Source organism: Molothrus ater, chromosome 1 (genome assembly GCF_012460135.2).
Source record: "Molothrus ater isolate BHLD 08-10-18 breed brown headed cowbird chromosome 1, BPBGC_Mater_1.1, whole genome shotgun sequence".
NCBI classification, from domain to species: Eukaryota; Metazoa; Chordata; class Aves; order Passeriformes; family Icteridae; genus Molothrus; species Molothrus ater.
In genome coordinates, this window is record NC_050478.2 from 1,173,450 (window position 1) to 1,200,839 (window position 27,390).

At 59.1% G+C, this 27,390-nt stretch overlaps 4 protein-coding genes across 4 annotated transcripts in view; 1 reads left to right on the forward strand and 3 right to left on the reverse strand.

Annotated features, from left to right (window-relative positions):
- SETD2 (SET domain containing 2, histone lysine methyltransferase) overlaps positions 1-5,123 on the forward strand; it is a 51,339-nt gene extending 46,216 nt beyond the window's left edge. The window contains exons 19-21 of the mRNA XM_036379209.1: positions 2,056-2,136; positions 2,447-2,548; positions 4,669-5,123. Of these exons, the coding sequence (XP_036235102.1) occupies positions 2,056-2,136; positions 2,447-2,548; positions 4,669-4,830 (345 nt within the window). The 3' untranslated portion in view covers positions 4,831-5,123. The remainder of the gene's footprint in view (positions 1-2,055; positions 2,137-2,446; positions 2,549-4,668) is intronic.
- A 1,181-nt stretch (positions 5,124-6,304) lies between these two features.
- Positions 6,305-10,651, reverse strand: LOC118684252 (basic proline-rich protein-like). Its single transcript, XM_054515931.1, has 6 exons — positions 10,205-10,651; positions 9,289-9,373; positions 9,149-9,208; positions 7,568-7,739; positions 7,358-7,500; positions 6,305-6,571 (listed from the first exon to the last, which is right to left on the reverse strand). The coding sequence occupies exons 1-6, from the start codon at positions 10,649-10,651 to the stop codon at positions 6,417-6,419; spliced, it is 1,062 nt and encodes a 353-aa protein (XP_054371906.1). The 3' UTR covers positions 6,305-6,416.
- Positions 10,652-10,780: 129 nt separating this feature from the next.
- Positions 10,781-16,759, reverse strand: LOC118701732 (D-threo-3-hydroxyaspartate dehydratase-like). Its single transcript, XM_036406526.2, has 8 exons — positions 16,687-16,759; positions 15,468-15,617; positions 14,099-14,379; positions 12,964-13,150; positions 11,824-11,945; positions 11,552-11,741; positions 11,366-11,471; positions 10,781-11,295 (listed from the first exon to the last, which is right to left on the reverse strand). Exons 1-8 carry the CDS (start codon positions 16,704-16,706, stop codon positions 11,206-11,208), a joined length of 1,146 nt encoding a protein of 381 aa, XP_036262419.1. The 5' UTR covers positions 16,707-16,759; the 3' UTR covers positions 10,781-11,205.
- A 1,018-nt stretch (positions 16,760-17,777) lies between these two features.
- NBEAL2 (neurobeachin like 2) overlaps positions 17,778-27,390 on the reverse strand; it is a 29,771-nt gene continuing 20,158 nt past the window's right edge. The window contains exons 30-55 of the mRNA XM_054516712.1: positions 26,809-26,946; positions 26,093-26,398; positions 25,851-26,000; positions 24,976-25,133; positions 24,776-24,900; positions 24,481-24,601; positions 24,238-24,395; positions 23,989-24,122; positions 23,798-23,905; positions 23,146-23,241; positions 22,944-23,068; positions 22,720-22,860; positions 22,509-22,639; positions 22,325-22,434; positions 22,126-22,243; positions 21,951-22,048; positions 21,756-21,872; positions 21,590-21,679; positions 21,363-21,472; positions 21,106-21,278; positions 20,691-20,785; positions 20,497-20,613; positions 20,254-20,415; positions 20,032-20,180; positions 19,142-19,277; positions 17,778-18,268 (exon numbers count right to left, since the gene is read on the reverse strand). Of these exons, the coding sequence (XP_054372687.1) occupies positions 18,164-18,268; positions 19,142-19,277; positions 20,032-20,180; positions 20,254-20,415; positions 20,497-20,613; positions 20,691-20,785; positions 21,106-21,278; positions 21,363-21,472; positions 21,590-21,679; positions 21,756-21,872; positions 21,951-22,048; positions 22,126-22,243; positions 22,325-22,434; positions 22,509-22,639; positions 22,720-22,860; positions 22,944-23,068; positions 23,146-23,241; positions 23,798-23,905; positions 23,989-24,122; positions 24,238-24,395; positions 24,481-24,601; positions 24,776-24,900; positions 24,976-25,133; positions 25,851-26,000; positions 26,093-26,398; positions 26,809-26,946 (3,471 nt within the window). The 3' untranslated portion in view covers positions 17,778-18,163. The remainder of the gene's footprint in view (positions 18,269-19,141; positions 19,278-20,031; positions 20,181-20,253; positions 20,416-20,496; positions 20,614-20,690; positions 20,786-21,105; positions 21,279-21,362; positions 21,473-21,589; positions 21,680-21,755; positions 21,873-21,950; positions 22,049-22,125; positions 22,244-22,324; positions 22,435-22,508; positions 22,640-22,719; positions 22,861-22,943; positions 23,069-23,145; positions 23,242-23,797; positions 23,906-23,988; positions 24,123-24,237; positions 24,396-24,480; positions 24,602-24,775; positions 24,901-24,975; positions 25,134-25,850; positions 26,001-26,092; positions 26,399-26,808; positions 26,947-27,390) is intronic.

A 27,390-nucleotide genomic window follows, 5' to 3' on the forward strand; every position in this document is an offset into this window, starting at 1 on the left:
AGGTTTGGGAATAGAGAAGGATCTGTGAGTGGAGAAGGATTTGGGGTGGTAGAAGGGTTTAGGAATGACAAAGAGTTTGGGAATGACAAGGTTTGGGAATGACGAAGGGTTTGGGAATGGGGAAGGGTTTGAGAATGACAAGGGGTTTGGGAAGGGTTTGAAAATCACGAGGGGTTCAGGAATGGGGAAGAGTTTGGGAATGATGAGGGGTTCGGGAATGGGGAAGGGTTTCGGAAGGGTTTGGGAATGACAAGGAGTTTGGGAAGGGTTTGGGAATGACGAGTTCGGGAAGGGTTTGCGAATGGCGGGGCTCAGGAATGACGAGGGGTTTGGGAATGACGAGGGGCTCGGGAATGATGAGGGTTTGGGAATGAGGAGGGGTTTGGGAATGACAAAGGGTTTGGGAATGACGGAGTTCAGGAATGAATGATGAGGGTTTGGGAATGACGAGAGGCTCGGGAGTGGCTTTGCCAATGGAGCACTGCAGGGCTCGGTGCCGGAGCCATCCCGAGCCATCTGCTCCCCATTCCCGGCCTTTTGAAGTGGCAGCCGAGCCTGGGGCTGGAGCAGGAGCTTTGATGTCCCTGCTCCGGCCAAGCCTCGGCCATAAAACCTCCCTGGCGCGGCTGATTTACACCCTGTCCCTTTGCTCCCGGGATTGTGCAGCTCTGCCCTACAGCCAGGCACATTTTTAGGGATTGAAAGGGATTTTTTTTCCTGCTTTTTTCAGTGTTAAATACTTTTAAAAAGTGGGATTTTTTAAATTAAAAGAAATATTGGGACATCATCAAAGAGCAGAAGAAGGGAGACCTCCCCCAGCTTTCCAAACCTTTACCAAATCCTTTTGTTCTTCCTGTCCTTTCAATCCAAGTTGGGATGACCTGGATCCCAGACCTCTCCCAGAAAATGGTGCTGGTGCAGGGATGCTGCTTTTCCCTTCCCAGGCTCCAAGGAGATGGCAGAGTTTGGGATGGGAGCGTGTGGGAGGTGGGTGTGGATCCATTGTGAAGGGATGGGCTCTGGGATGCAGCTGGAGTGGATTCTACTCCGTTGGTAAATCAGGGGTCAGTACTCAGAGAAGCAGCCAGAAATTCCTAGAAAATTCCCTCTATCTTGACTGTAGCTAAAGATAAACCGTGTGAATGCTTGTGGGGGGCCCCAGCCCTCCCAGGGAATTCCTGAAGGAAAATCCACCCCCACAGAACTTATTCCCACTATGGACCAGCCTGACTTCCCCAGGACACACTCCTGATCTTTTTCCAGCTTTTTTTCCAAAGAAAACAAGAACAAGGAGTGGTCCCTGTGCCTCCCAGCCCAGGAGTGTGCTGGGAATTGTGCCAGGATTGGGCTGGGCAATGTGTTGGGACTGAGCTGGGGAGTGGCAGGAGCAAGGCTGGGAAATGCTGGGACTGGGCTGGGATCAGACTGGGAATTGTGCCTGGATTGGGGCGAGGAGCCTGCTGGCATTGGGATGGGGAGCTCACTGGGATTGGGCTGGGAAATGCCTGCTTTGGGGTGTGGAGTGTGCCGGGACTGGGCTGGGAAACTCCCCAGGAATCACCTGGGAAGTGTGCCTGGATCAGACTGGGATTGGGCTGGCAATTTCACTGGGATGAACTGGGAAGCTCACCTGAAAGTTCACCAGGATTGAACCAGGGCTGGGTGGGGAGGTTTGCTGGGATAAGGCTGGGAAGAGCACCAGGAGAGGGCAGGGAAATTCATGGGACCAGGCTGGGAAGTCCCTGGTTTGGGGTGGGAGCATGCTGGCATTTGTCTGGGATTTGTACCTGGATCAGCCTGGGAAATGTGCTGGGGTGGGAAGGGTGTTGGGAATGGGCTGAGGAGAGCGCTGGAATGAGCCTGGAAGCTTATTGGGATCGGGCTGGGAAGATCTGGATTGGACTGGGGAGTGAGCTGGCACTGGGCTGGTAACGTCTCTGGGAATGTCCCTGGGAGTGAGCAGGAAGTTGTGCTGCCCACCAGGCTGTGGGACAGGAGCACTGTCCCCAAGGCAGGGCCAGGGAATTGTTTCCATCCCCGTGTTCCCATCTTCAGTCTTCCAAGAAGCCCAAGACGGCAGAAGCCGACACGTCCAGTGAGCTGGCCAAGAAGAGCAAGGAGGTGTTCAGGAAAGAGGTGAGGGATGGGATGGGATGGGATGGGATGGGATGGGATGGGATGGGATGGGATGGGATGGGATGGGATGGGATGGGATGGGGCTGTGGATGGGGCTGTGGATGGGATGGGATGGGATGGGATGGGATGGGATGGGATGGGATGGGATGGGGCTGTGGATGGGGCTGTGGATGGGATGGGATGGGCCTGTAGATGGGATGGGATGGGATGGGATGGGATGGGCCTGTAGATGGGATGGGATGGGCCTGTAGATGGGATGGGATGGGATGGTGGCAGCAGGGAGTGGATCCAGTGCTCTGGTGTCCCACAGATGTCCCAGTTCATCGTGCAGTGCCTGAATCCCTACCGGAAGCCCGACTGCAAGGTGGGCCGGATCACCACCACCGAGGACTTCAAACACCTGGCACGCAAGGTGGGAATGTGGGAATGTGGGGGGCATGAGGATGGAGGGACATGGGGGAACGTGGGGACACCAGGATGTGGGAACACGGCGGGTGCAGGGACACAGGAACATGGGGACACAGGGACAGTGTGTACAGGGACATGGGGATTTGGGACATGGGAGCATGGGGACATGGGGACACAGGGATGCTGAAATGAGGACACAGGGACATGGAATGTGGGACTTGGGGACATGGAGAGTGCAGGTTCACTGGAATGTGGGAAGTGGGAACATGGCTGTTACAGGGACACAAAGACGTGGGTACATGGGGACGCAGAAGGATATGGAGACACAGGGACATGGGGTTTAAGGACTTGGGAACATGAGGGTCGTGGGAACTTGCAAACACAGGCACAAGGGGGATGTGGGACATGGGAACATGGAGGGTACAGGAACATGGGGACACAGGGATAAAGGGATGTGGGAACACGGTGCAGGAACATAGGGACACAAGGACATGAGAAGTACAGGACACAGGGATTTGGGAACACAGGGATCTGGTGGCTACAGGGACACAGGGATGTGTGGGACATGAGGACATGGGAGGTACAGGGACAATGGGGTATGGGGACATGGGGACCAAGGGATGGTCCCAGGAAATGGGATCGTGTCGTTCCAACTGCCTCCAGCTCCTTGGAGGATGAGGGAAGGGAAGGAGAAAGGGTGGGGGGAGACTGGGAGAACAGTAGGAAATATTTAGGGAATATTTGGGGAGTAACAGGAAAGATTTGGGCAATAATATGACAGCAGCTCAGGGAATATTTGGGGAATAACAGGGAATAATTGGGGAATAATAGGGAATAATTGGGGAATACTGGATAAATAATATGGAGGAATAATAGGAAATATTTAGGGAATATTTGGGAATAATGGCAGATATTTGGGGAATGATTACAAATATTGGCACAGCAATAATGAATATTTAGGGACTCTTTGGGCAATAATAGCAAATTGAATATTAGGGATTATTTGGGGAATATTTGGGAAGTAATAGAAAAACAATTTAGGAAGTAATAGGAAATATTTGGGGAAGAACAGGAAATATTTGGGGAGTAACAGGAAAATAGCTTGGGAATGCTTGGAAAAGAGCAGCAGATATTGGGAGAACAATAGTAAATATTAGGGAATATTTGGGGAATAACAGGAAAGATTCGAGCAATAATATGACAGCAGCTCAGGGAATATTTGGGGAATAATAGGAAAATAGCTTGGGGGATGTTTGGGAATTATAGCAGATGTTGGGGTAACACTACCAAATATTTCAGGAATATTTGGGGAATATTTGAGGAATATTTGAGGAATAATATAACAATAGCTTGGGCAGTATCTGGAAATAACAGGGGATATTTGGGGAATAATAGGAAACAGCTTGGGAATGTTTGGAAAATAACAGCAGATATTGAGGGAACAATCCCAAATATTTATGGAATATTTGAGGAATATTTGGGGAACATTTGGGGAATAATATAACAATGGCTTGGGCAATATCTGGAAGTAGCAGTGAATGTTTGGGGAATAATAGGAAAATAGCTTGGGGATGTTTGGAAAACAATAGCAGATATTGAGGGAACAACCCCAAATATTTGGGGAATATTTGGGAATATTTGGGGTATAATATAACAATAGCTTGGGCAGTATCTGGAAATAACAGGCGATATTTGGGGAATACTAGGAAAATAGCTTGGAAATGTTTGGAAAATAACAGCAGATATTGAGGGAACAATCCCAAATATTTAGAGAATATTTCGGAGATACTTGGGGAGTATTTTGGGAATATTTGGGGAACATCTGGGAAATATTTAGGGAACAATTGGGGAACAATATAGCAATAGCTTGGGCAGTATCTGGAAATAAGAGGAGGAATATTTGTGGAATAATAAGAAAATAGCTTGGGAATGCTTGGAAAATAACAGCAGATATTGAGGGAACAATGCCAAATATTTAGAGAATATTTGGGGAATAATATGACAGTGGCACGGGGAATATTTGGGAATAAGAGGAAGTATTTGGAAGTGGGAGCACAGTGGCCTGGGGAGAGGCCAGGCCTGGGCTTGGTGGGAATTCCAGGCCTGACTCCAGCATTCCCCCAGCTGACCCACGGAGTGATGAACAAGGAGCTCAAGTACTGCAAGAACCCCGAGGACCTGGAGTGCAACGAGAACGTCAAACACAAAACCAAGGAATACATCAAGAAGTACATGCAGAAATTCGGGATCCTCTACAAGCCCAAAGAGGACACGGAGCTGGAATAGCCCCTGGAATAACCCCCGGCCCTCGGGAGCCCCGATTCCCGCTGGGATTCGCCCTCCCGAGCCACCAACCTGTGAATTTATTATTATTATTATTATTATATTATTATTATTATTATGACGATGGATTTTTGGTTTTTTAAGGAAAACAAACTTGGTTCCCGTCGCTGAGGATGAGCTGGGCTTTCCCAAGCCTGCTTTTGCTGATCCAGGCTTTGCCAAGCCCGGCTCTGGCGGCGCTGCTCCCAAGCTCTGTATTATATTTTAACGTATATGTGAATATATTGATAATAATTTGCTTTTTTCCCGTTGCTTTCAGCCCCAAACGTGCCGATCCCACGGGAACGTTTGGCAGGAGACTTTGGGGGGGTTATTCCCAGATTTTTATTGGTTTTTTTTGGTTTTTTGGTTTTTTGGTTTTTTTTTTTTTTGTTTCCTTGGTTTTTCCTTTTGGTTCTGCGAGGTTTCCTCTGTTTCCCTGTAAATACTGCGGATTTCTGGCCATGTTGATAAGATTGATTTTACTGCTTCCAGCATTTTACTTTATCCAATTTTTACGGAACTTTTTATGTAAAAAAAAAAAGGAGCAAAAAAAGAGAAAAAAATAAAAAATCAAAAGAAAAAAAAAAAACAAAACCCAAACCCCAAAATCGACGCCGGGCAGGGCCACAAGGGGGACCTGGCTTGGGCTGTCCCCTCTCCCTTGGGGACCTCCTGTCACCCTCAGCATTCCCGGGAATCTGGACCCCCTGGGAAGGGAAGTTTGGGGTGACCTGGGAGCATTTTGGGGTTAGAAATGGCTTTTTCTGTCCCCAGTGCCACCTGCCTTGGGGTCTTTGGGGTGTCCCCTCCTCCTCCTCCCTGGGCTGGTCTGGGATGGGTGTGGGACACACGGACACCCCAGGACACATCCTGGTGACACACGTGGATGCCCAGGGACACAAATCCCAGGGACACACGGACACCTGATGGGTCCTGTCCTTGGGACGTGGCCCTGGGGACATAGGGGACACCTGGAGACTCACATCTCAGGGATGCAGGGACACATCTTGGGGACAAAGGGACACCTGGGGACACTTGGGCTACATCCTAGGGAGACACGAACACCCGAGGGGACTCATGGGCAGCTGGGGACACTTGGGAGACCCCAGGGGGCACATTCCAGGGACAAATGGACACCCGAAGGGACACATCCCATGGACACTGGGGACACCCAAGGGAACACATTCTGGGGACAGACACCTGAAGGGACTGTGGGAATACTTCAACACCTCAAGGAACATATCCCAGGGACACATGGACACCTGGGGACACCTGAAGGGACACATCCCTGGAACACACACGGACACACAGACACCTGAGGACACAAACCCTGGTGGCACCCAGTGACACGTTTAATGCCCCCACCCAGGCACCAGCCACCAAAAATCCCCGTCCCACCCCCCAGAATCCCTACAAAAGTACAAAACCCACGTAAAAAAATTCCCAAGGAATCCATCGGGAACCGCCGGGAGCAGCCACCGGCGCGGCCCCGGTGTCGCCGGGGGCGTCACACGGCGGAGGTGATGTCCCCCGGTGTCCCCGCGGTGTCACACGGCGGAGGTGATGTCCCCCGGTGTCCCCGCGGGGCCGGGGCCGCGCCGGTCGCTGCCGGGCGCTCCCAGCTCCAGGAGCCGCTCCAGCTCTCCCGGCTCCTCCTGGCGCCGCGGGGACCCCGGGAGCGGGGAGGGACCCTCGGGGGGCGCTGCGGGGAGGGACGGGGTCAGCGCCCCGAAATCCACCCCGGGACAGACGGACCGAGGGGCGGGGGCGGCTCCTGACCCGCCTTGGGAAGTGTAGGGGACCCCCGACCCCATCCAGGTGCTCCCCAATCCCACTCTGGGCTTCCCGACCCCATTCAAGTGCTCCCTAACCCCATTTAAGGGCTTCCCGGCCCCTTTGGGTGCTCCCCGACCCTATTTGGATGCTCCCCAATCCCCTTTGGGGGCTCCCTGACCTCATCCAGGTCATCCCATCCCATCCCATCCCATCCTATCCCATCCCATCCTATCCCATCCCATCCCATCCCGTCCCATCCCATCCCATCCCTTCCACCCCAAAATTCTCAGGTGCCCCCAAACCCTGACCCTCCCCAGGTCTGTGTGTCCCCAAACCCGCGAATGTCCCCCAAAGACCTCCAGGGCCTGGTGTCCTCAAACCCTTGGATGTCCCCCCAAACCCCCCCAGGGCTGGGTCTCCCTAAATGCCCCCAGGGCCGGCTGTCCCCCAGTCCCCCAGATCTGGGTGTCCCCAAACCTGTGGGTGTCCCCTCAACTCCCCAGGGCTGGGTGTCCCCAAACCCCCCAGATCTGGATGTCCCCACACCCTTGGATGTCCCCCCAGTTCCCCAGATCTGGGTGTCCCCAACCCCCCCCCCAGGACTGGGTGTCCCCTCACCCTCGGATGTCCCCCCAGTTCCCCAGATCTGGGTGTCCCCACACCCCCAGGCCCGGCTGTCCCCCCCCCCCACCCGCGGCCCCGGGGCGCTCACGGGGCTGAGGCGGCTCCAGGCCGGCGCTGTCCGGGCAGACTCCGCTGTCCCCCCGCTGCTTCTCCGCGTCCGCCGCCGCCACCGCCGCGTCCCCCGTGTCCCGCGCCTTGTCCAGCTGCCGCTTCTTCCTGCAGGTGTCCCAGCTGCGGGGACACCGGGGCTCACCGGGGATCCCCAAACCCTCTCGGCCCCCCGGAACCCCTCACTCACCACTTGAAAGCCACGTAGGCCACGAGCCCCACGACGAGGCCGGCCAGGAGGGCGCAGTACAGGGGGATGATGTCCCCGGGGGGCTCGGGGGGGGCCCCCGACACCGGCGGGGTCACTCGGGGGGTCCCCGGCACCGGCGGCGTCCCCTCAGCGAGCGGCGCCGTGGCCTCGTCTGTGGGAGCCCCGGAAAGGGGAAGGGAATGAGGACATGGCGGCCCTGCCTCAGTTTCCCTCTGGAGAGGGGCAGGGGAGGCGAGCGGGGAGAGAGCCCCGGGTTTGGGGGCAGCTGAGGGACAGTGAGGGGGGAAAAGGGGAAACTGAGGCACAGGGAGGGGGAAACTGAGGCACAGGGAGGGAGAGTGAGGGAAAAAAGGGAAACTGAGGCACAGTGAGGGGGAAAAGTGGAAACTGAGGCACAATGAGGGGGAAAAGGGGAAACTGAGGCACAGTGAGGGTGAAAAGCGGAAACTGAGGCACAATGAGGGGGAAAAGGGGAAACTGAGGCACAGTGAGGGGGAATGAGGGGGAAAAGGGAAACTGAGGCACAAAAAGGGGGAATGAGGAACAAAAGGGGAAACTGAGGCACGAGGGGAAACTGAGGCACAAGGGAATGAGGTAAAATGGGGGAAACTGAGGCAGAAAAAGGGAATGAGGTAAAAAAAGGGAAACTGAGGCACAACATGAGGATACTAAAGTAGGATGTGGGGAAATTGAGGCCCAAAAGGGGAAACTGAGGCAGGACAAGAGGAAATTAGGGAATGATGGGGAAACTGAGGCACGACATAAGGAAAATGAAGCAGGATGGGAAACTGAGGCACAAAAAGGGGAAACTGAGGCACAAAGGGAGGAAATTGTGGACAGTGTGGGGAAACTGAGGCACAAAGGGAGGAAAACAAAGCAGGACGGGAAACTGAGACACAAAAGGGGACAGTGAGAGAAACAAGGGAAAACTGAGGCACAGTGTGGGGAAATCAAGGAATGATATGAGGAGAGAGGCACCTCGACGGGAAACTGAGGCACAACGAGGGGAAACTGAGGCATGAAAAGGGGAAATTAGGAGCAGCACAGGGAAACTGAGGCAAGCTGGGAAACTGAGGCACAACAAGGGAAAATTGAGGCATAATATGGGGAAATGAAGGAACCACAAGGGGAAACTGAGGCACAAAAAGGGGAAATTAGGGAACCACAAGGGGGCACAAAAAAGGGAAATTAGGGAGTGACAAGGGGAAACTGAGGCACAAAAGGGAAACTGAGGCGCAAAAAAGTGAAATTAGGGAGCAACAAGGGGAAACTGGTGCACAAAAAGGAGAAATTAGGGAGCAACAAGGGGAAACTGAGGCATAAAGGGGGAAACTAGGGAGCAACATGGGGAAACTGAGGCACAAAAGGGAAACTGAGGCACGAAATGGTGAAATTAGGGAGCAGCATGGGGAAACTGAGGCACGGAAAGATGAAATGCGGAGCAACGAGGGGAAATTAGGGAGCAACATGGGGAAACTGAGGCACACAAGGGAAACTGAGGCACACAAGGCGACCTGGCCCAGCCCCCTCGGTGCCCCCCCGGGTCCCGGTGCCACTCACGGCTGCAGGGCGGGCAGGGCGGGCACGGCTCCTCCGGCTCCTCCTCCGCGGGGCTCCGCGCTGCGGGGTTGGAGCATTTTGGGGTTTTTGGGGTCGTTTTTGAGGGTGTTTCTGGGTTCGGGGTGGTTCTGGGTACTCACTGCGGGCGCAGGGTGGGCAGCGGCTGTCGCAGGGCTCGGGGACACCGCGGGGACACGGGGGGCACCCCCCGCCCCGCCCCGGCACCTGCGGGCACAGCGGTCCTGCCTCAGTTTCCCTTCAATCCCCCAGTTCCCACTGGGAGCCCCCCTACCGTGGGAAAGGGGTTTGGACGGGGGGGGATTGAGGGGCAGCAAAAACAAATGATGAGAAAGGGAGAGAAATAAAAGCGGAGAATCAAACGGGAAGAGTAAAAAAGGAAATAAATAGTAAATAAAAATGAGATAAAAGGTATTGGAATGGAAAGGAATGAAGAGAAATCAACGAAATAAAAGGAGGAGAAAGGAAGGGAAAAGCTGAACTAAATTAAAGTGGAAGGAAGGAAAAGAACGTGAAATGAAGGAAAAGAAAGGAAAAGAAAGGAAAAGAAAGGAAAAGAAAGGAAAAGAAAAGAGGATAAGTGAAGTAAAATAGTAAAGTAGGAAAATAAAGTAAAATAGGATAAGATGAAATAAACCAGGGAAAATTAAACAGAATTAAAAAGGAAAATAAAAAGTAGAAGAGGAAAATAAAGTGAAATTCAATAAAAGGAGAATGAAATAAAATAGAAAAATAAAAATAAAAGAAAAAATGAAAAAGGAAGATAAAAATAAAAATAAAAGGAAAATTGTAAAAAGGAACATAAAAAGAAAATAAACGAGGAAAATAAAAGGAAAATATAGAGAAAAAAATGGAGGAAAATGGAATAAAATGAAGGAAAAGGAACTGAACCGAAATGACCCAAATTTAACCGAACCAAACCCAAAAAACTTCAACAAAAGCCACGGAGCGAAGTGACCCGGAGCGCCCCGGGGCAGCGGGAGACTCGGCCCGTCCCATCCCGGTCCCGTTCCCCTCCCGCCCCCGTCCCGCCCGCACCGGGCTCAGCAGCAGCAGCAGCAGCGGCACCGGGAGCGGCCGCATCGCCGGCACCGGCCCGGGACCCGCTCCGGGCCGGGCCGAACCGGGGCCGAGCGGCGCCGAACTGCTCCGAGCCGCTCCGAACCGCTTCGGTCCCGTCCGGCACCGCTCGGCCCCGCTCCGTCCCTGTTCTGTCTCGTTCGGTTCCGTTCGGCTCCGCTGGGTCCCGGTTCGGCTCCGCTTGACTCCGCTGGGTCCCGGCTTAGCCCTGTTGGGTCCCAGGTCGGCTCCGTTCGGCCCCGCTGCGTTCCGGCTCGGCCTCGTTCGGTCTCGGTCCGGTTCCCTTCGGTCCCGGTTCGGCTCCGTTCGGCCCCGCTCGGCTCCTCTCGGCCGCCCCGTCGCGCCTGGGCCGGGCCGGGATGGGCGTGGCTCCCCCGGGCAGGGCCGGGCGGGGCGCGCTCCCATTGGCTGCTCGCGGCTTGAGGGGCGTGACCAGGCATGGAGCCCCGCCCATCACAACTCCGGGATCGTGGGTTCGAGTCCCGCCCATCGGAACTTGGGTCCAACTTGGACCGGGCCGGTCCGAACTGGGATAGAGGGCACCGAAGGAACGGCGTCACCCACTCCTCCCGCCACCTCCCCACGGCTCTTCCCCTCGGGAATAAGCGCCTGGAAGCGAGAGAAGCAGATTTATTGAGCCCCGATGTGGGTGCAGCATCCTGGAGTGGGTGCAGGGTGGGAATGGGTGCAGGGTGGGAATGGGTGCAGAGTGTGGGAGTGGGAATGGGTGCAGTGTGTGGGAGTGGGTGCAGGGTGTGGGAATGGGTGCAGCATCCCATGTGGTTGCAGGACCCTGACGGGGCTGCAGGACCCCAGCGTGGGTGCACAGAGTGACTCGGAGCGGCTGCAGGGTCTCGCTGTGGGTGCAGAGCCTTGGTCCAGGGTGGGTGCAGGGTGCCCGGGTGGGTGCAGGGTCTGGGTGCGGCTGCATCCCCCTCGCAATCTCCTCTCTCTCCTCCCTACCAGCCGCGCACGGGGCGCCAGAGCTCCACCACCTTGCCGGCAGCGTGCACGAAGTACACGGGATGCATGGCGGCCGTGGCACAGGCCTGTGACAGAGGGGACACCGAGCTGTGACACGGCGCTGGCACGGGGGGGGCACGCGGGGCTGACACTCACGTGGAACGGGATCAGCGCCAAGGTGCTTCCCAGCGGGAATCGCTCGAAATCCAGCTGCCCATCCACGGCCTCCACCAGCCCGTGCTCCTGGGTCAGCCCCACCAGCCTGCGGGGACGCGAGGCACGGGTGTCACCCCCCGGCCCCGCCTGTCCCCTCCGCTCCCTCGCACGCCCCGCGGCTGTCACCTGAGCTGGGGGTGGCCCTCGATGGCCGCACAGCCCGGGGGTCCCTGGTCGCGGCCGTGCAGGCTCAGGGCGGCCCAGCCGCAGTCCAGCAGCAGCTGCCCGCGGTGGGGATAGTGCCCGATGACCCTGGTGAGGACACGGATCGCCACCTCCTCGGGCCGGCACGAGCCCAGCTGGGTCTGCTGCAGGTCTGCGGGGGACACGGGCTCAGCCTGGCCGTGTCCCACCCTCCCGGGGTCCCTCCCGGCCAGGGGGGGTCCCGTCCCGCTCACCGTAGAAGAGGTAATTGCCCGGGTGCACCTCGGTGAGCTGCGACATCTCCGGCACCGGGTGGCTGCAGGACGGGGTGGAGCCGATGGTGGCCTGGGGACACGGGATCCCCGCCTGCCGCAGCCTGGGGGGGACACGGGGGGCACCCTCTGGGTGATCGGGGTGCGGGATGTCACCCCCCGGTCACCAGAGGTGGGTCTGTCACCCCTGGGTGCCCCAAACACTCAGGGGAGCCATCCAGATGTGGCAGAGCCTCCCCCCAGCGTGCCAGGAAGAACTCAAGATGTGCTGGGGACACATCCAGATGTACCCAGGTGCCAGCCAGATGTGCCCGAGAGCCCCCTCCAAAGACTCAGGGCTGGTGGGTGTCCCTCCAGATCCCCCTCCAGATGTGGCAGAGCCCTCTCCAGATGTGCCCAGCCATCCTCAGATATGCCAGAGATCCACCCGTTTGAGCTGGACAACCCCCCCAGATGTTTTAAAGCACTCCCAGATGTGTCTGAGAACCCCCAGATGTGCTGGAGACCCCTCCAGGTGGTTCTGGGAGCCCCCAGATGTGCCTGGGATCCCCTCAGCTGTGCCAGGCCGTTTCCCAGATGTGCCAGAAATGCCCCCCAGATGTGTCAGGGCACCCCCAGTGGTGCCTGGCACCCCTCCCAGATATTTCTGGACCCCCAGATGTGCTTGGAACCAGCCCCGATGTGCCCGGGACTCCCCCAGATTTTGGGGAGGGGGTGGGATCTGGGCTTTCCCCACCACCACCAGGTGCCACCACGGGCCGGTGGCCCCCGGGACGTGTCCCCAGGTGGGCACATCCCTGTCCCTGGCGTGGTGGGGGGTGGGGGTCCCTCCCCCTTTTCCCAGCAGGGCCCATCCGGCCGCAATTCCCCGCAGGATGCGGACCCCCGCCGGGATGAAAGGGTGACAGGCGGGAGGGAGGGGACAATGCCCCAGGTCACAGCCACATCAAAGGCCAGCGGCGCCGCCACCCCCCCCCGGTGCCCCCCGGGGGGGCTTTGAGGGCCCCTTTATGGGGGTGATTCGCATTTACAGCCAACAGCCGCGCCTTGGCAAGGGGACAGCGGCCGCCTTGACCCTTCCTGTCCCCAAATCCCCAAATCCTGCCCATCCCGGCCACTCACGCGGTGACGAATGCCAGCACGGCGGCCGTGGTGTCCCTGGCGATGGCCTGGATGGCCGGGATGTCGCGACAGCCGTAGGTGTTCCCGCAGTGGGCGTAGACCCCCACCAGTGTCACCAGCTCCGGGGAGCCCTGGGCGATGGCCCGGGCCAGCGCCAGCGCCTCGGGATCCGTGGGACGAATCCCGGCTGGAGAGGGGACACGAGCGTGGCAGGGGGTTTGGGGACATGGGTGAGGGGACACGGGGACATCGCCCCCATGGAGCATCCTGGCGGTGGGAATGTGGGAATGGGGTCTGAAAGTGCCATGATGGGGCTCTGGGGACATTTCTGCTGCATTTTCCAGGTGTGGCTGGGAAAAATGACTTTGGAGGGGCTGAGAGGCTCCATCGTGGTTGGGATGGAGGATCTGGGGGCTTGGAGGGACATGGGGATTCCTTCTCATGGACCATCCTTAAATAACGATTTTAGGGGTGTTTAGATGCTCCATCGTGCTTTTGATGGAGAATTTGGGGTTTTGATGGAGGATCTGGGGGCTTGGAGGGACATGGGGATTCCTTCTCATGGACCATCCTTAAATAACGATTTAGGGGGCGTTTAGATGCTTCATCGTGCTTTTGATGGAGAATTTGGGGTTTTGATGGAGGATCTGGGGACTTGGAGGGACATGGGGATCCCTCCCTATGGAGCATCCTTAAATAACGATTTGGGGGGGCTGAGATGTTCCATCATGGTTTTGATGGAGGATTTGGGGGTCTTGGAGGGACATGGGGATTCCTTCTCATGGAACGCCCTTAAATAACGATTTTGGGGGGGCTGAGATGCTCCATCATGGTTTTGATGGAGGATCTGGGGGCTTGGAGGAACATGAGGATCCCTCCCTATGGACCATCCTTAAATAACGATTTTGGGGGGGCTGAGATGCTCCATCATGGTTTTGATGGAGGATTTGGGGGCTTGGAGGGACACAAGACATCCTCCCCCGAGGAACACCCTTGATTAATGACTTTTAGGGGGCTTCAATGCCCCATCCTGGTTGAGATGCCGGACCTGGGAGCACTCAGAGCATCCCACCCCACAGGACAGCACACGAGGTCCCCTCCCTGCAGCCCAGGATGGGATTTGGGTCTCACCTACCCCGGGCATTGCCGCAGTCCAGCTTGAGCCAGACCAGCCAGCGCTTCCCGCCGGGCAGGGGGTTCTGGAGCAGCATCTCCAGCCCCTGGGGGCTGTCCAGGAGCACCTGGAATTGCTGCAGGCGCTGGGCCAGCGCCGAGCACTCGGCCAGGCGCCAGCGCGGCACAGGGAAGGCGTACAGGATGTCATCGAAGCCCCCGGCCGCGAAGAAATGAGCCTCGGCCAGCGTGGACACCACGATGCCACGGCGGGTCCCGCCCGTCGCCAGCTCCGCGCCCTCCCTGGGAATGCGGGAGTGAGGAGGAGGAGGAGGAGGAGGAGGAGGGAGTTAGGGTGGGGGGATACTGGGAGGGAGGAGGGGGGGATATACCGGGAGGGAGGATGAGGGGATACTGGGAGTGAGAATGGGGGGATACTGGGAGTGAGAATGGGGAGATACTGGGAGTGAGAATGGGGGGATACTGGGAGGGAGGATGAGGGGATACTGGGAGGGAGAATGGGAGGATACTGGGAATGTGGGTGGGGGGATACTGGGAGGATGGGAATGAGGATGGGGGGATACTGGGAGTGAGGATGGGGGGATACTGGGGATAGGGTGGGGGGGTACTGGGAGGATAGCGAGATATTGGGAGATAGGGTGGGGGGATACTGGGAGTGAGGATGAGGGGATACTGGGAGGGAGGGTGGGGATTATGAGAGGGAGAGTGAGGAGGCTCCTGGAGGGATACTGGGGAGATGCTGCAGGGATGCTGGGGGAGAAGCTGGGTGGAAGAGAGAGGATGGGGGATACTGGGAGGATGGTGGGGGGATACTGGGAGGGAGGATGGGGAAATACCTGGGGGGAAGGTGGGGCTGAGGAGGGGGTGCTGGGAGGGATTCTGGGGAGGTGCCTGAGGGAAGCTGAGGGGTGCTAAGGGGGGATACTGGGAGGGATCTGTAGGAATAATGGAGGGATACTGGGGAGGGGGAAGGTGAGGAGTGCTGAGGGGGGATATGGGGAATGCTGGAGGAATTCTCTGGGGGAATGTGGGGAGGATTCTGGAGGGATGATGGGGAGAGGCTGGCGGTGAAGCTGAGGAAAACTGGGGCAGGACTGGGAGATGCTGGGTGGGAAGGTGGGGTGTCCTGAGGGGGAGATGGGGAGACACTGGGACGGATACTGGGAGGATGCTGGACAAACTGGGGGACACTGGGGTGGGATGCTGATGGGGAGGAGGGGGAGATGCTGGAGAAGGATTTTGGGGTGAGGATGGGGAGATGCTGGGGGAAAACTGTGTGAAGGCTGAGGGGTACTGAGGGGACGCAGAGGGATGGGGGGGATTCAGGGGAGGCCCCGGGTGGCTCCTGGTGGCTCTGGGGTGGCACTCACAGGGTTTTGTGTGTTTTGACGTGGGGCCGCAGGCGCAGCCCCAGCGCCCGGCAGCGCTCCCGCATCCTCTCGGCGTTCCCGCGCAGCGTGGCCAGGTCCAGGGTCAGCGCCGGGGTGGGCAACTGCTCCAGGGGGGCTCCCAGCCACGAGCTGGGAATGTGGGGAGGGCTGGGAGAACCTGCTGTGAACGCCCCCCAACCTAAACCCACCCTGCACCCTCAGAACCTGCTGTAAACCCACCCTGCACCCTCAGAACCTGCTGTGAACCCCTCCCCAACCTAAACCCACCCTGCACCCTCAGAACCTGCTGTGAACCCACCCTGCACCCTCAGAACCTGCTGTGAACCCACCCTGCATCCTCAGAACCTGCTGTGAACCCACCCTGCATCCTCAGAACCTGCTGTGAACCCCTCCCCAACCTAAACCCACCCTGCACCCTCAGAACCTGCTGTGAACCCCTCCCCAACCTAAACCCACCCTGCATCCTCAGAACCTGCTGTGAACCCACCCTGCACCCTCAGAAACCCCTGGTGCCCACCTTACACCACCCTGCAGCCCCAGAAGAGGGTGCTGGGGGTCCCTGTCCCCGGGTGGGGGCAGTGGGATCCCCCAGGGATGTGGCCCTGGAGGGATTTTGGGTGGGGATGGTGCTGGGGCAGCTCCAGGTGTCCCTTCCACCTTGGGGTTTCCTGGAATCAGGTGGATGCTGGGACTGGGATATGGGAGAGTGGGAAACTGAGGACTGGGACACCTGGGACACCTGGGACAAAGACACCTGGGTCACCTTGGAGAGGGATACTGGAAGCAGGGATACCTGGGACTGGGATCTATGGAACAGGGACACTTGGGACTGGGACACCTGGGATTGGGACGACTGGGACACCTGGGACTGGGACGACTGGGATACCTGGGACTGGGAAAGCTGGGATTGGGACACTTGGGACTGGAACACCTGGAAATGGGTGGTCTGGGATGGGGACACGGGGCAGAGGGACACCTGGGGCTGAGACACCTGGGAAAAGGAGCACTTTGGGGGCGCTCCTTGGGACAGGATGCCCGGAGGGAGCTGTGTCACCCTGGGATGGAGCCATCTGAGCCAAAATCGGGGAACAGGGACACCAGTCCACCCTCCATCGGGACGGGAACACCCTCCAGCAGCGTGTCCCCTCCGCCGCGGTGTCACCTGCCCCCGCGCGTGTCCCCTCCCGGCCCTGCCCACCTGTCCGTGCGTCCGTCCATGGCTCCGTCCGGCTGTCCCGGCCGTCCCGGCGGTGGCTGCGGTGGCGCCGCGGGTGCCCTCGGCCCCACGTGACGCCGTGGCACGGCCGCCAGAGCGGGGACAAGGGTCACTGCCAGCCGAGGGGCCTCGCCGGGGTGGCAGGGCCAGCGCAGGACACGCTCGGCAGCCGCGGCCAGGACAGGAGCGGCTGCCAGGGCCGGGCACGGCCGGAGCCGGGAGGGACGCGCAGGGAGCCAAAGCCAGAGCGGGACCGGCCGAGATCCCCCGGGCTCGGACACGGGACGGGGGGGCTGGGGCCACTCGTGCTCCTGACACGGGTGAGGGGCTGCTGGGGACCCACTGCCCCTGCCTGCGACACGGGGGACACAGCTGATGCTGCTGAGACCCCCTAAACTCGTGACACACGTGTGGGGACCTGCTGAGACCCCCTAAACTTGTGACACACGTGTGGAGAGCTGCTGAGACCCCCTAAACTCGTGACACATGTGTGGAGAGCTGCTGAGACCCCCTAAACTCATGACACATATGGGGACCTGCTGAGACCCCCCTAAACTTGTGACATGGGGGTGCACAGCTGCTGAGACCCCCCCCATTTGTCACACTTATGTACAGCTGCTGCTGGGGACCCCCACACTGATGACAGGTGTCTGTACAGCCACTGAGACCCCCCCAAACTTGTCACACGTGCATGTGGAGCTACTGAGACCCCCTAAACTTGTGGCAGGTGGGTACAGAGCTGCTGAAACCTGTCCCAACTCGTGACATGGAGGCTCACAGGGGCTGAGACCCCCCCCCTTGTCACTCCTGGCTATAGAGCACCCGAGACCCCCCCCATGACTTGTGACATGGACTCCAGGGTTGCTGAGACCCCCCCCACACTCGTGACACGTGTGTGTGCAGCTGCTGAGCCCCCCTGCCCAAAACAGGTGGGCACAGAGCTGCTGAGTCCCCACGTCCCACAGCCTGTGCAGGACACCAGAGTGGGGGGACACTGGGGGACACACACAGGAGGGGGTGTGTCCCCATCTTGGGGCAGCCACGGGCCTCACACCTTGATTTCCCACAGATATATTATTATTATTACTTATTATTATTATTATTATTAATAACAATTCTTTTTCTGTAAAACCTCTAAAAATGGATAGAAATAAAAAATAAGGGGGGGGGGGACACCCACACGCTGCCGGCTCCTGGCCAGCGGGCACGGCGGGGGGGCTGTGCCACCCCCCTTCCCAGCGAGGGGTCCCCACCTCCTGCTGTCCCCACCCCGCTGTGACAACGGGGGAGGCGTCTCCCCAAAATCCAGGGGGGCTGCACACCCCAGCGGGGCTGGATAAGGCCACGGATGGCGGGGCAGGACGGGGCTCTCCGGGCCCCCCTCGGTGCCCGGGGGTCCCCCAGTCCGTGTGGGGGGCACGGGGCCCCCGGGGCTGGGTGGGTGGTGGTGGGTGCCAGCCTAGGCTCTGCCCTCGGCGGGGTTGTATTCCGTCTCTCCGGCCGACACCTGGGAGATTCGCCGCGTGGAGCGCCACAGCCGCCGGTGGAACTGGCCCGGCCGCACCTGGGGACGGGATGAGCGCCTTTCCCATCCCCAAATCCTTTATCCATCCCTTCCACGTCCCCATGCCATCCCAAGGTCTTCATCGCCTTCTCCATCCCATCCCATCCCATCCCATCCAAGATCCCCATCCCCATTCCATCCCCATCCCATCCCAAAGATCCTCATCTCCTTCTCCATCCCCATCCCATCCCCTTTTCCATCCCCATCCTCATCCTCTTCATCCCCATCCCATCCCAATGTCCTCATCCCCCTCTCCATCTCATCCCAGATCCTCACTCCCTTCTCCATTCCCATCCCATCCCATGATTTTCATCCCCTTCTCATTCCAATATCCTCATCCCCTTCTCCATCCTCCTCCTCATCCCCTTCTTCATCCCCGTTCCATCCCAAGATCCTCAGCCTCTTCTCCATCCCCATCCCATTCCAAGGTCCTCATTCCCTTCTCCACCCCTACCTCCTCTCAGTTTCTCACCCATTCTTCCTCCTCATTCCTTCCCAGATACTCATCTCCTTCCCCATCCTATCCTCTTCTCCTTCCCCATTTCCCTCCTCATCTTCCTCCCGATCCTCATCCTTTTTTACATCCCCATTCCCTTCTAGATCCTCATCCTCTTCTCCATCCCAATCTCTTTCCCAAAACCCTTTATCCAACCCCATCTTCATCCCCTTCTCTATCACTGTCTCCTTCCAGACCTTCATCCTCTTCTACATCCTCATCCCCATCCCCATCCTCATCCCACATTCCCTTCCCCACCCCACCCTGGTCCCCCTCAGCTCTGCAGAGGACACACCAATGTCCCCACCCAGAGGACACCCAGGGGACACTGAGCCACGTCCTCGTCCCACCCAGCCCTGGCTGGGGGTCCCGCTCACCTCCGCGGGCTGCCCAGCGCCCACCACGATGAGTTTTCCATCCTCCAGCCCCACCAGGATGTGGCTCTTCTCCTTGGTGACGGACACGCTGTGCACGGGCACCCGCATGGGCACGGGGGGCACGGCCGCCCTCAGGCTGGGGACACGAGCCATGGCGTGGGACACGAGGCATGGTGTGGGACACCATGGAATGGGACACCACGGCATGGGACACCATGGCACAAGACACCATGGCATGGACATCACGGCATGGGACATCACGGCATGGGACACAAACCACGGCATGGGACACAAACCATGGCATGGGACACAAACCATGGCATGGGACACAAACCACGGCATAGGACACAAACCATGGCATGGGACACAAACCACGGCATGGGGCACAAACCATGGCATGGGACACCACGGCATGGGACACAAACCACGGCATGGGACACAAACCACGGCATGGGACACAAACCATGGCATGGGACACAAACCACGGCATGGGACACAAACCATGGCATGGGACACAAACCACGGCATGGGGCACAAACCATGGCATGGGACACCACGGCATGGGACACAAACCACGGCATGGGACACCACTGCATGAGACACAAACCATGGCATGGGACACCACTGCATGAGACACAAACCATGGCATGGGACACCACGGCATGGGACACAAACCATGGCATGGGACACCACGGAATGGGACACAAACCACGGCATGGGACACAAACCATGGCATGGGACACAAACCACGGCATGGGACACAAACCATGGCATGGGACACCACGGCATGGGACACAAACCACGGCATGGGACACCACTGCATGGGACACTACGGCATGGGACACCCTGAGGGCGTGCTGGGGACAGGACAGGGCACAGCCATGCCTCACCTCTGGAGCTCACGGATCTCCAGCCCGCACTCCGAGGTCCCCAGCACCACGAAGTCCTCGGTCAGGCACATGGCTGTCACCTCCCGGTCCAGCGGGACGGAGGACAGGAGCTTCCCGTTCACCGAGTACAGGTGCAGCGCGAACCTCTCCTGCAAGGAGAACAGGGGCACCGTGGGGTGGTGCCGGTGGCCGGGAGGGGACCATGGGGACACCTGGACGTACCTTGGAGCAGGAGGGCTGCCCCACGGAGGTTTGGGCCACCACCTGTCCCTCGGGCCCCACGGCCAGGTGGGACAGGACAGCGGGGGGACAGCTCTCGCCGGGCGGCCGCAGGGAGCGGATGAAGAGACCCCGGCGCACGGTGTGGGTGATGATGGTGCCGTCCTGGGGGAGGAAGGGGACACGGGGTGATGGTGGTGGTGGCACTGCCCATCCCACGCCCACCCCACGGCGCCACCAGCTCACCTTGGAGCCGGACACGGCCATGTCCAGCTCGGTGCTGATGGCCACACACGTCACCTCGGCGTCATGGCCATACAGCACCTGGACGGGTTTGGGAGCCAAGCCGCTGGAAAAGCCACCCTGGTGGTGGGGACATGGGGACATCAGTGACCTGTGGCAGTGCCCACGACGAGCTTCCCCACTCCTTGAGCCCTTACCTGCTGTAGGACCTGCCACACCATGCAGGTGGTGTCCCGTGAGCCAGAAATGAGGTAGATGCCACACAGGTCGAGTGACAGGCAGGTGACAACATCTGTGACAGCCAGAGGGACACCATGAGGTGTCGGTCCCCTCCCACCACACTCGGCCCCTTGACTCCCAGGGATGGCACCATAATGTGTTTTTGGACGTGGAATTGCTCCCAATCCCATTCCAAGATGTATTTTGGGGTGTGGATGCTGCTGCTCCTCACCCCACTGCAGATCTGAGGTTGGAACTGGGTGCCAGCCAGTCCCAGGAGATGGAGACACTGGGAGATGCCCCTCATGGTGTCACCTGCCTCCCTACAAACCCGTCAGGGCATCATCAGATCATCATCACCATCACCATCATCACCACGGGAGGAGGACGTACCTATGTGCCGGGTGATGTGCCCCACGACCTTGCCTTTGGCCAGCGAGGTGACACGGAGGCTGTTGTCCCAATGTCCCCCGCTGAAGAGCAGCTTCCCGTCGGGGGACACGGCCAGCGTGCGCGAGCTCAGGTCGGCCCCGGGGGCGAAGGGGCCCTGCAGGAAGCGCTGGGTCCTGTGGGGAGGATGTGGGAAGGTGGTGGTGGATTGGTGGCACCTCCAGGGACCATCCCTGGGGACCCCGTGCCCAGTGACTCACTTGGCGTTGGTGACAGTGGGGTCTTTGGTGAAGCTGAAGTAGTTGGAGATGTTCTTGTCGTAGGGCAGCCAGTTATGGGTCCCCAACAAGCCGTTGGCACTCACGGTGACCTGGGCAGAGGGGCAGGGGAGGTGACACCGCTCTCACTGCTGGGATCCTCCCTGGTTTGGTGCTGGGCCCCCCTGGACCAGCAAAACATCCCTGTGCCTCAGTTTCCCCACACTCACCAGGATGTCAGGGGATCCCTGAGTGATGAAGGAATGTGCCTGGTTCTTGGGGACCACGGCCTGCACCAGGGCCACCCCATCGCTGATGCCCTGTGGGGACACAGCAGCTGCTGGGCACCCTCCTGGCCACCCCACCCCTCCCAGGGACCCCCGGGGGTGTCCTCACCTCCACAAAGAAGGACTTGAGCTGGCCCAGGTTCTCGAAGACGTTGGGGGAGCGGGTGTCGAGGGTGGCCAGCCTGCGGGCGGCGCTCTCTGCTGACAGCCGGGCGGGGTGCGGCTCCTGGGGGGGCAGGGCACCCCTCAGAAGTGGAGGAACCCCCAAAAGCGGCTGGTTTTGGGGGCTGGGGGTCTGAGCTACCTTGAGCAGCTGGCAGGGCGTCTGCCCAAAGTTGCTGATGATGCCCTCCAGAGCCTTGCGCTGCGTCTCGTCGGTGATGGCATCCAGGTCCACGGCCCCTGTGGGTGGGGACAGTCACAGTCCTGGAGGGACAGACCCCTGGAAGGTGTCCCCCTCCCTCTGCCCCTCAGCTCACCCTCGTAGGTGCAGTAGTAGAAGACGTTGAGAGCCTCCACGGCGGCCGGGCCGCGCTGCTTGTACCCAAAAATGAGGTCGATCCACTCATGGAGGTGGGCGGAGACATATTCCGACTCCTGTCCGAGGATGGGGCGTCAGGGTGCGGTGGGAATGGCCCTGGAACACCCCCAGGGCTGAAGGGGCTCCCCCCATCTCACCAGGGCTTTGCGGTGCTGCTGGATGAAGTCCTCGCGGGAGCGCGCCCACCGCGGCAGCACCACGTCCCCAACCTTCTCATTGGAGAGCTGGAGGCAGCCCAGGTCAAAGCCTGCGGGCAGGACGAGGACAGTGAGGGACACAGACCCTGCTGTGCTCCCCTGGTGTGACAATGGTGTCCCTTACCGTTCTGGTTCTCCAGGAACTCCGGGAAGTAGAAGAACTCCGGGATGAGCTCCTTGACATCCACCGGGTTCTCCATGCGGGCTTGCCACGCCGCCGGCACCGAGTGGAACTGCCGGTCCGAGCAGTCAAACCTGGAGGCACAGGACACCTGGCTGCAGCCTGGCTGTCCCCACGATGTCCCCTCTGCAGGACCCACCTGCCGGGCGCCCACCTGCCGCTCTGCAGCTGGATGTGGAGCGTGGTGAAGGGCTCGGTGCGGATCAGGTAGTGCATGACCCCGGCGGCGTTGGAGTAGTGAGTGCCGTAGTGGAACTTGTCCACCGTGCCCGTGGGGTCCTCGAAGCTCTCGTACCTGCAGGCCAGGTGGGATGGGGTCCACCAGGAGCTGGCCAGGTGCTCCCTGCATCCCCTGCCCTTGGTTTGTGGGGTACTCACTTCTCCTTGACGTCGCGGGCGTGCCGCTCATTGGCCACCCCGATGGGCTTGGACAGGTCCCGGAACACGGCCGGGTTGGTGAGGTCCAGGGTCTCCGAGACATAATCCCGCAGGATCCAGGGGAACTGGGTGGGGGCAGGAGGTGGGTGAGCTGCAGGGGCACCGGGTCAGCGTGGGGACAGTGGGGGACAGGGGGGCTCACCACGGGGTACTGGGACAGGTCGTTGTAGGTGCGGCCTGCGATGGTGTTCAGCTGCATGAGGTACTCGAAGTTGGAGATCTCCCGCAGGACCCATTTCTGGAGAGAAGGGAGAGGGAGGAGATGGGCTTGGGGGGAGAGGAGACAGGGCAGACACCCCTCACCTCATGGCAGTGTCTGTCCCTTGGCCATCCCTGGTTCCAAAGTTGTCCCCAGTCTTATGGGCCTCACTGGTCCTGCAGCTGTCCCCAGAACTGTGGCCATGTCCACCCCATGGCCATCCCTGGTTCTACAGTCACCTCTGGTCCAATGGCCATGTCCATCCCACAGCCATCCCCTGTTCCGTGGCCATCCCTGCTCTCAGACCATCCCATATCCCACAGTTGTCCTTTGTCCCATGATTGTCCTCACCCCATTGCCAACCCAGGTCCCATGGCCACTCCCAACAGCCATCCTTCATCCTCTGTCCAAATCCATGTCCACGTCCATGGCCATCCCTGGTCCCATGGCCACTCCCACATCCACAGCCATCCCTGATTCCCCCGTCCATGTCCATGTCCATCCCTGGTCCCATGGGCACCCCATGTTGTCACCCTCCCTTTTCCACCTGGGAAGGGGACACACAGAACATGGATGGGCAGGGTGGAGCTGGTACCTGTGTGAGCCCCGAGGCTTTGAGCAGTTCCTGGGGGGACCGGCTGCCAAAGTAGGTCTGGTTGGGGGGCCGCAGACCAAGGATGCTGGAATACACCTTGTTCCTCACCTGGAGGGGACAGAAGGAGCTGCCGGAGCTCGGGCAGAGCTGAGGCCCTGGGAGGGAGCTGGGAGGGGATGAGGGGTCCCCACCTTCTTTCTGAAGTTGAGGAAGTAGTTGGCCTGGTCGATGAAGAAGAGCTCGAGGGCGGAGCGGCGCAGGTTGTAGCGGCGCAGGTGGACCTCGCGCAGGTGGGACAAGGGGCGCTTGAAGTCGTAGCCGATCCCTGCCGAGGGTGGGGGCACGCAGAGCCCCCCAGGGATCACCATCCCGCCATTCCCGAGGCAGGGATGGGGTGGGGAAGGGGTTCCTCACATCCCCCAAGGAGCTCCCGCCGTTACCTCCCTCCGTCTCTTCCTTCTCGCTGCTGCCGTCGTAGAAATACACGTGCTGGGTTGTCACCTCCAGGCGCCCAGGGACCACGGCCACCGTCGTGATGAGCTCGCAGTCCTCCGACACCACCAGCTTCTCCCGCTGGTTCTGCTCCTTGGGCTCAGCCCTGTGCGGCACAGTGGGGTGAGGACACTCTGGTGACACCCCCAGCCCGGGTCAGCCCGTGCTCTGGCAGGGGTGGGGTCACTCACTGGTTGTCCAGGACAGGGAGGTCCTCCTCGGCCAGCTGGTCATCCTCCAGCTCGCTCACCTTGGCCTCCTTGGCCATGGCGAGCGGGAGGGACTCGGCGGGGTTCTGGAGGTGGTCAGCTCCTGAAATGAGGAGGGGGTCAGCAGGATCCACCACCCCCCTGAGCTGGGGGCAACTCCTGTGAAGGGCCCCCAAATTCAGCGCTGTCCATGTCATCTCCCAGCCCAACCCCACCGGTGACATCCCTTGCCCGTGGCACAGGAGGACCCACAGGTGCCCCAGTGCCACCACCTCACCCAGATTGTCCCGTAGGGCGCTGGCCTCCAAGTGCTGGTCAAAATTGAGATTGGGCACCAGCTTCAGCCTCATCCTAGAGTAGGTCTCGGCACTTGACAGCTTCCAGCGAACCTCCGGTGGGTTCCTGGGGGACAGCTGGGGGTGAGGCACCCTGGGGACCCCCTGGCTGTGCCACCCCTCCCTGGGGACGGGGACTCACCGGTCGGCCCAGGCGGAGCGGGGCGAGGTGAGCAGGCGGCACAGGGAGCGCCACTGCTTGAGCACGGTGCTGTGCTGGTTGTTGGCCTGCTTGAGGACGTTGGCGTGCCGCGCGTTCTCCGCCTTGCAGCGCTTCGCCGCCGGCTCCAGCACCAGCTCCTGCCGGGGGGGCACCAGAGTGAGGTGACAACAGGGCTGGGGATTGGGGACATGCATAGGGTGATGTCCTCGGGTAAGGAGAACATCGCCAGGATGATGTGGTTGGGATGAGGGATGATATCCCCAGGATGAGGAGCACATCCCAGGGATAATGTGTCTGGAACGAGGAGCACATCCCTAGGACAGTGTCCCCAGGAGGAGGAGCACTTCCTGAAGGCAATGTCCTCATGGGGTGAAGAGCACAACCCCAGGATTAATACCACAGGGAGAGGAGCACATTGCTAGAATGACATCCCCGGGGTGAGGAGCACATTCCCTGCATGACATCCTTGGGGTGAGGAGAATGTCCCCAGGCTGAGGAGAACCCAGAAAGACATCCTAGAAGTGAGGAGCATGTACCCAGGCTGAAGAGCACATCCCCTGGATGACATCCCTGGGGTGAGAAGCATGTCCCCAGGCTGAGGAGCACATCCCTGGATTGTCACCCTGGGAGTGAGGAACAGCTCCCCAGGCCGAGGAGCACCCAGAGTGATATCCTAGGGGTGAGGAACCTGTCCCCAGGATAAGGAGCACATCCCCTGGATGACATCCTGGGGGTGAGGAACAGCTCCCCAGGCTGAGGAGCACCCAGAGTGACACCCCAGGGGTGAGCAGAGTGTCCCCAGGATAAAGAGCACCCCCCAGGGTGACATCCTGGGGACAAGGAGGTGGCAGTACCTGGAACAACTTGCGGCTGGCCGTCTTCTCCTGCTCCCGGCGCTGCGAGCTGCTCATCATGGCATCGTAACAGGCGTTCCAGAAATTGGACATCAGGTCGTGGCTCCTGGCGAACGTGTCCATCTCAAACTGGGCCATGGTGGGCTGCACCTGCACGAGCAGAGAGGCATTCCCAGGGCTCGGCACCCAGCACCCCTCATCCAGGCAACCCCACAACAACCATCCCACCCCACGGCACCCACGTGCTTCTCGATGAAGCCCCTCCACTCCGGGGTGGTGCAGAAGAGCTGGAAATCCTCGTAGAAGGTGGGGCTGCCGTTGGTGGGGGGCAGCGAGGGCAGGAACTGCTGCAGCTGCAGGGTCTCGTAGCACTGATCCATCAGCGTGCGGATGATGGGCACCAGCCAGGAGAAGGTCTCCGACCTGGAGTCCAGGGAGCGCCGCAGGGGCGTCTCCAGCTTCCCCAGCAGGTAACAGGCCTCGTCCCTGCGCGGGGCCGACGTGGTCTGCAGGAGGCTGTGCAGCTTCACGTAGGCCAGGGAGTGCAGCTGGGGGGACAGGGGACGTCAGGCGGGGCCACCTTTTGCTTCTTTTCACTATAAGCAAATTTCTTAAAAGAAGGGAGGTCTTAAAGAGCTGAAGCCGTAATTAGAGGTAAATTGCTGTCCTAGGGGAAGATTTGTTCCACTTCCTCATTCATTTTCATTAACATGTAAGATTTAGCAAAGTGTTTTAAGTACACTGCATGTTATGCCAGCTTATATTCATTTGTTTTGTGCCTCTCAAGTAACATGATGAGGGCTAACCCAATTTATTATGACAAACTACGCAGGTAATTGGAACCATGTTTAGATCAAATCTATCACCACATTAAACCTCCATTTAAAATGAGTAGCAAATGGACTTCAGAGTGTGCTCAAATGTACCAGAGAGCGGTGCCCAGGGAGGGGTGACCCACCTGGGGGTCCTGCAGCAGGATGTACCCCACGAGCACCCGCAGCCCCGTCTGCGCCATCTCCTTCAGGTCCGAGGTGCCGTTGGCCAGGTGGTGCCACACGCCCAGCTTGTCCAGCAGGCTGCTGACCCCCTCGTAGATCTGGGGGGACACTGTGAGCCCTCGCCCGGGCAGGAACCCAGCCCTGCCGAGCCACCGGCCCCGTCACCCAGCCCTCCTCAGATTCAGGTTTGGGTTTAGGAGTAGGGTAGAACACAACTCGTGACAAACCGGGTTTGGCGTGAGGTTGGGGCTCAGGATTTATGTTCAGGGGTCAGGTTTAGGGGTAGAGGACTAGAGTTAGGATTAAGCTTTAGGACAAAAGTATAGCAGTAAAGTTTAGGATTGGGATGTAGGAAGTACAGTGAGATTACAGGCTGTGAGTTAAGGTTAGGGTTTAGGCTTACAGAAAGAGTTAGGGTTAAGATTAGGATTAAGGGATGAGTTTTATGACGAAGATGTGGAGTTAAGGTTTAGGATCATGATCTAGGAGGAACAGTTAAATTGAGATTTATGGGTTAGGATTAAGGTTTAATGATTAGGATT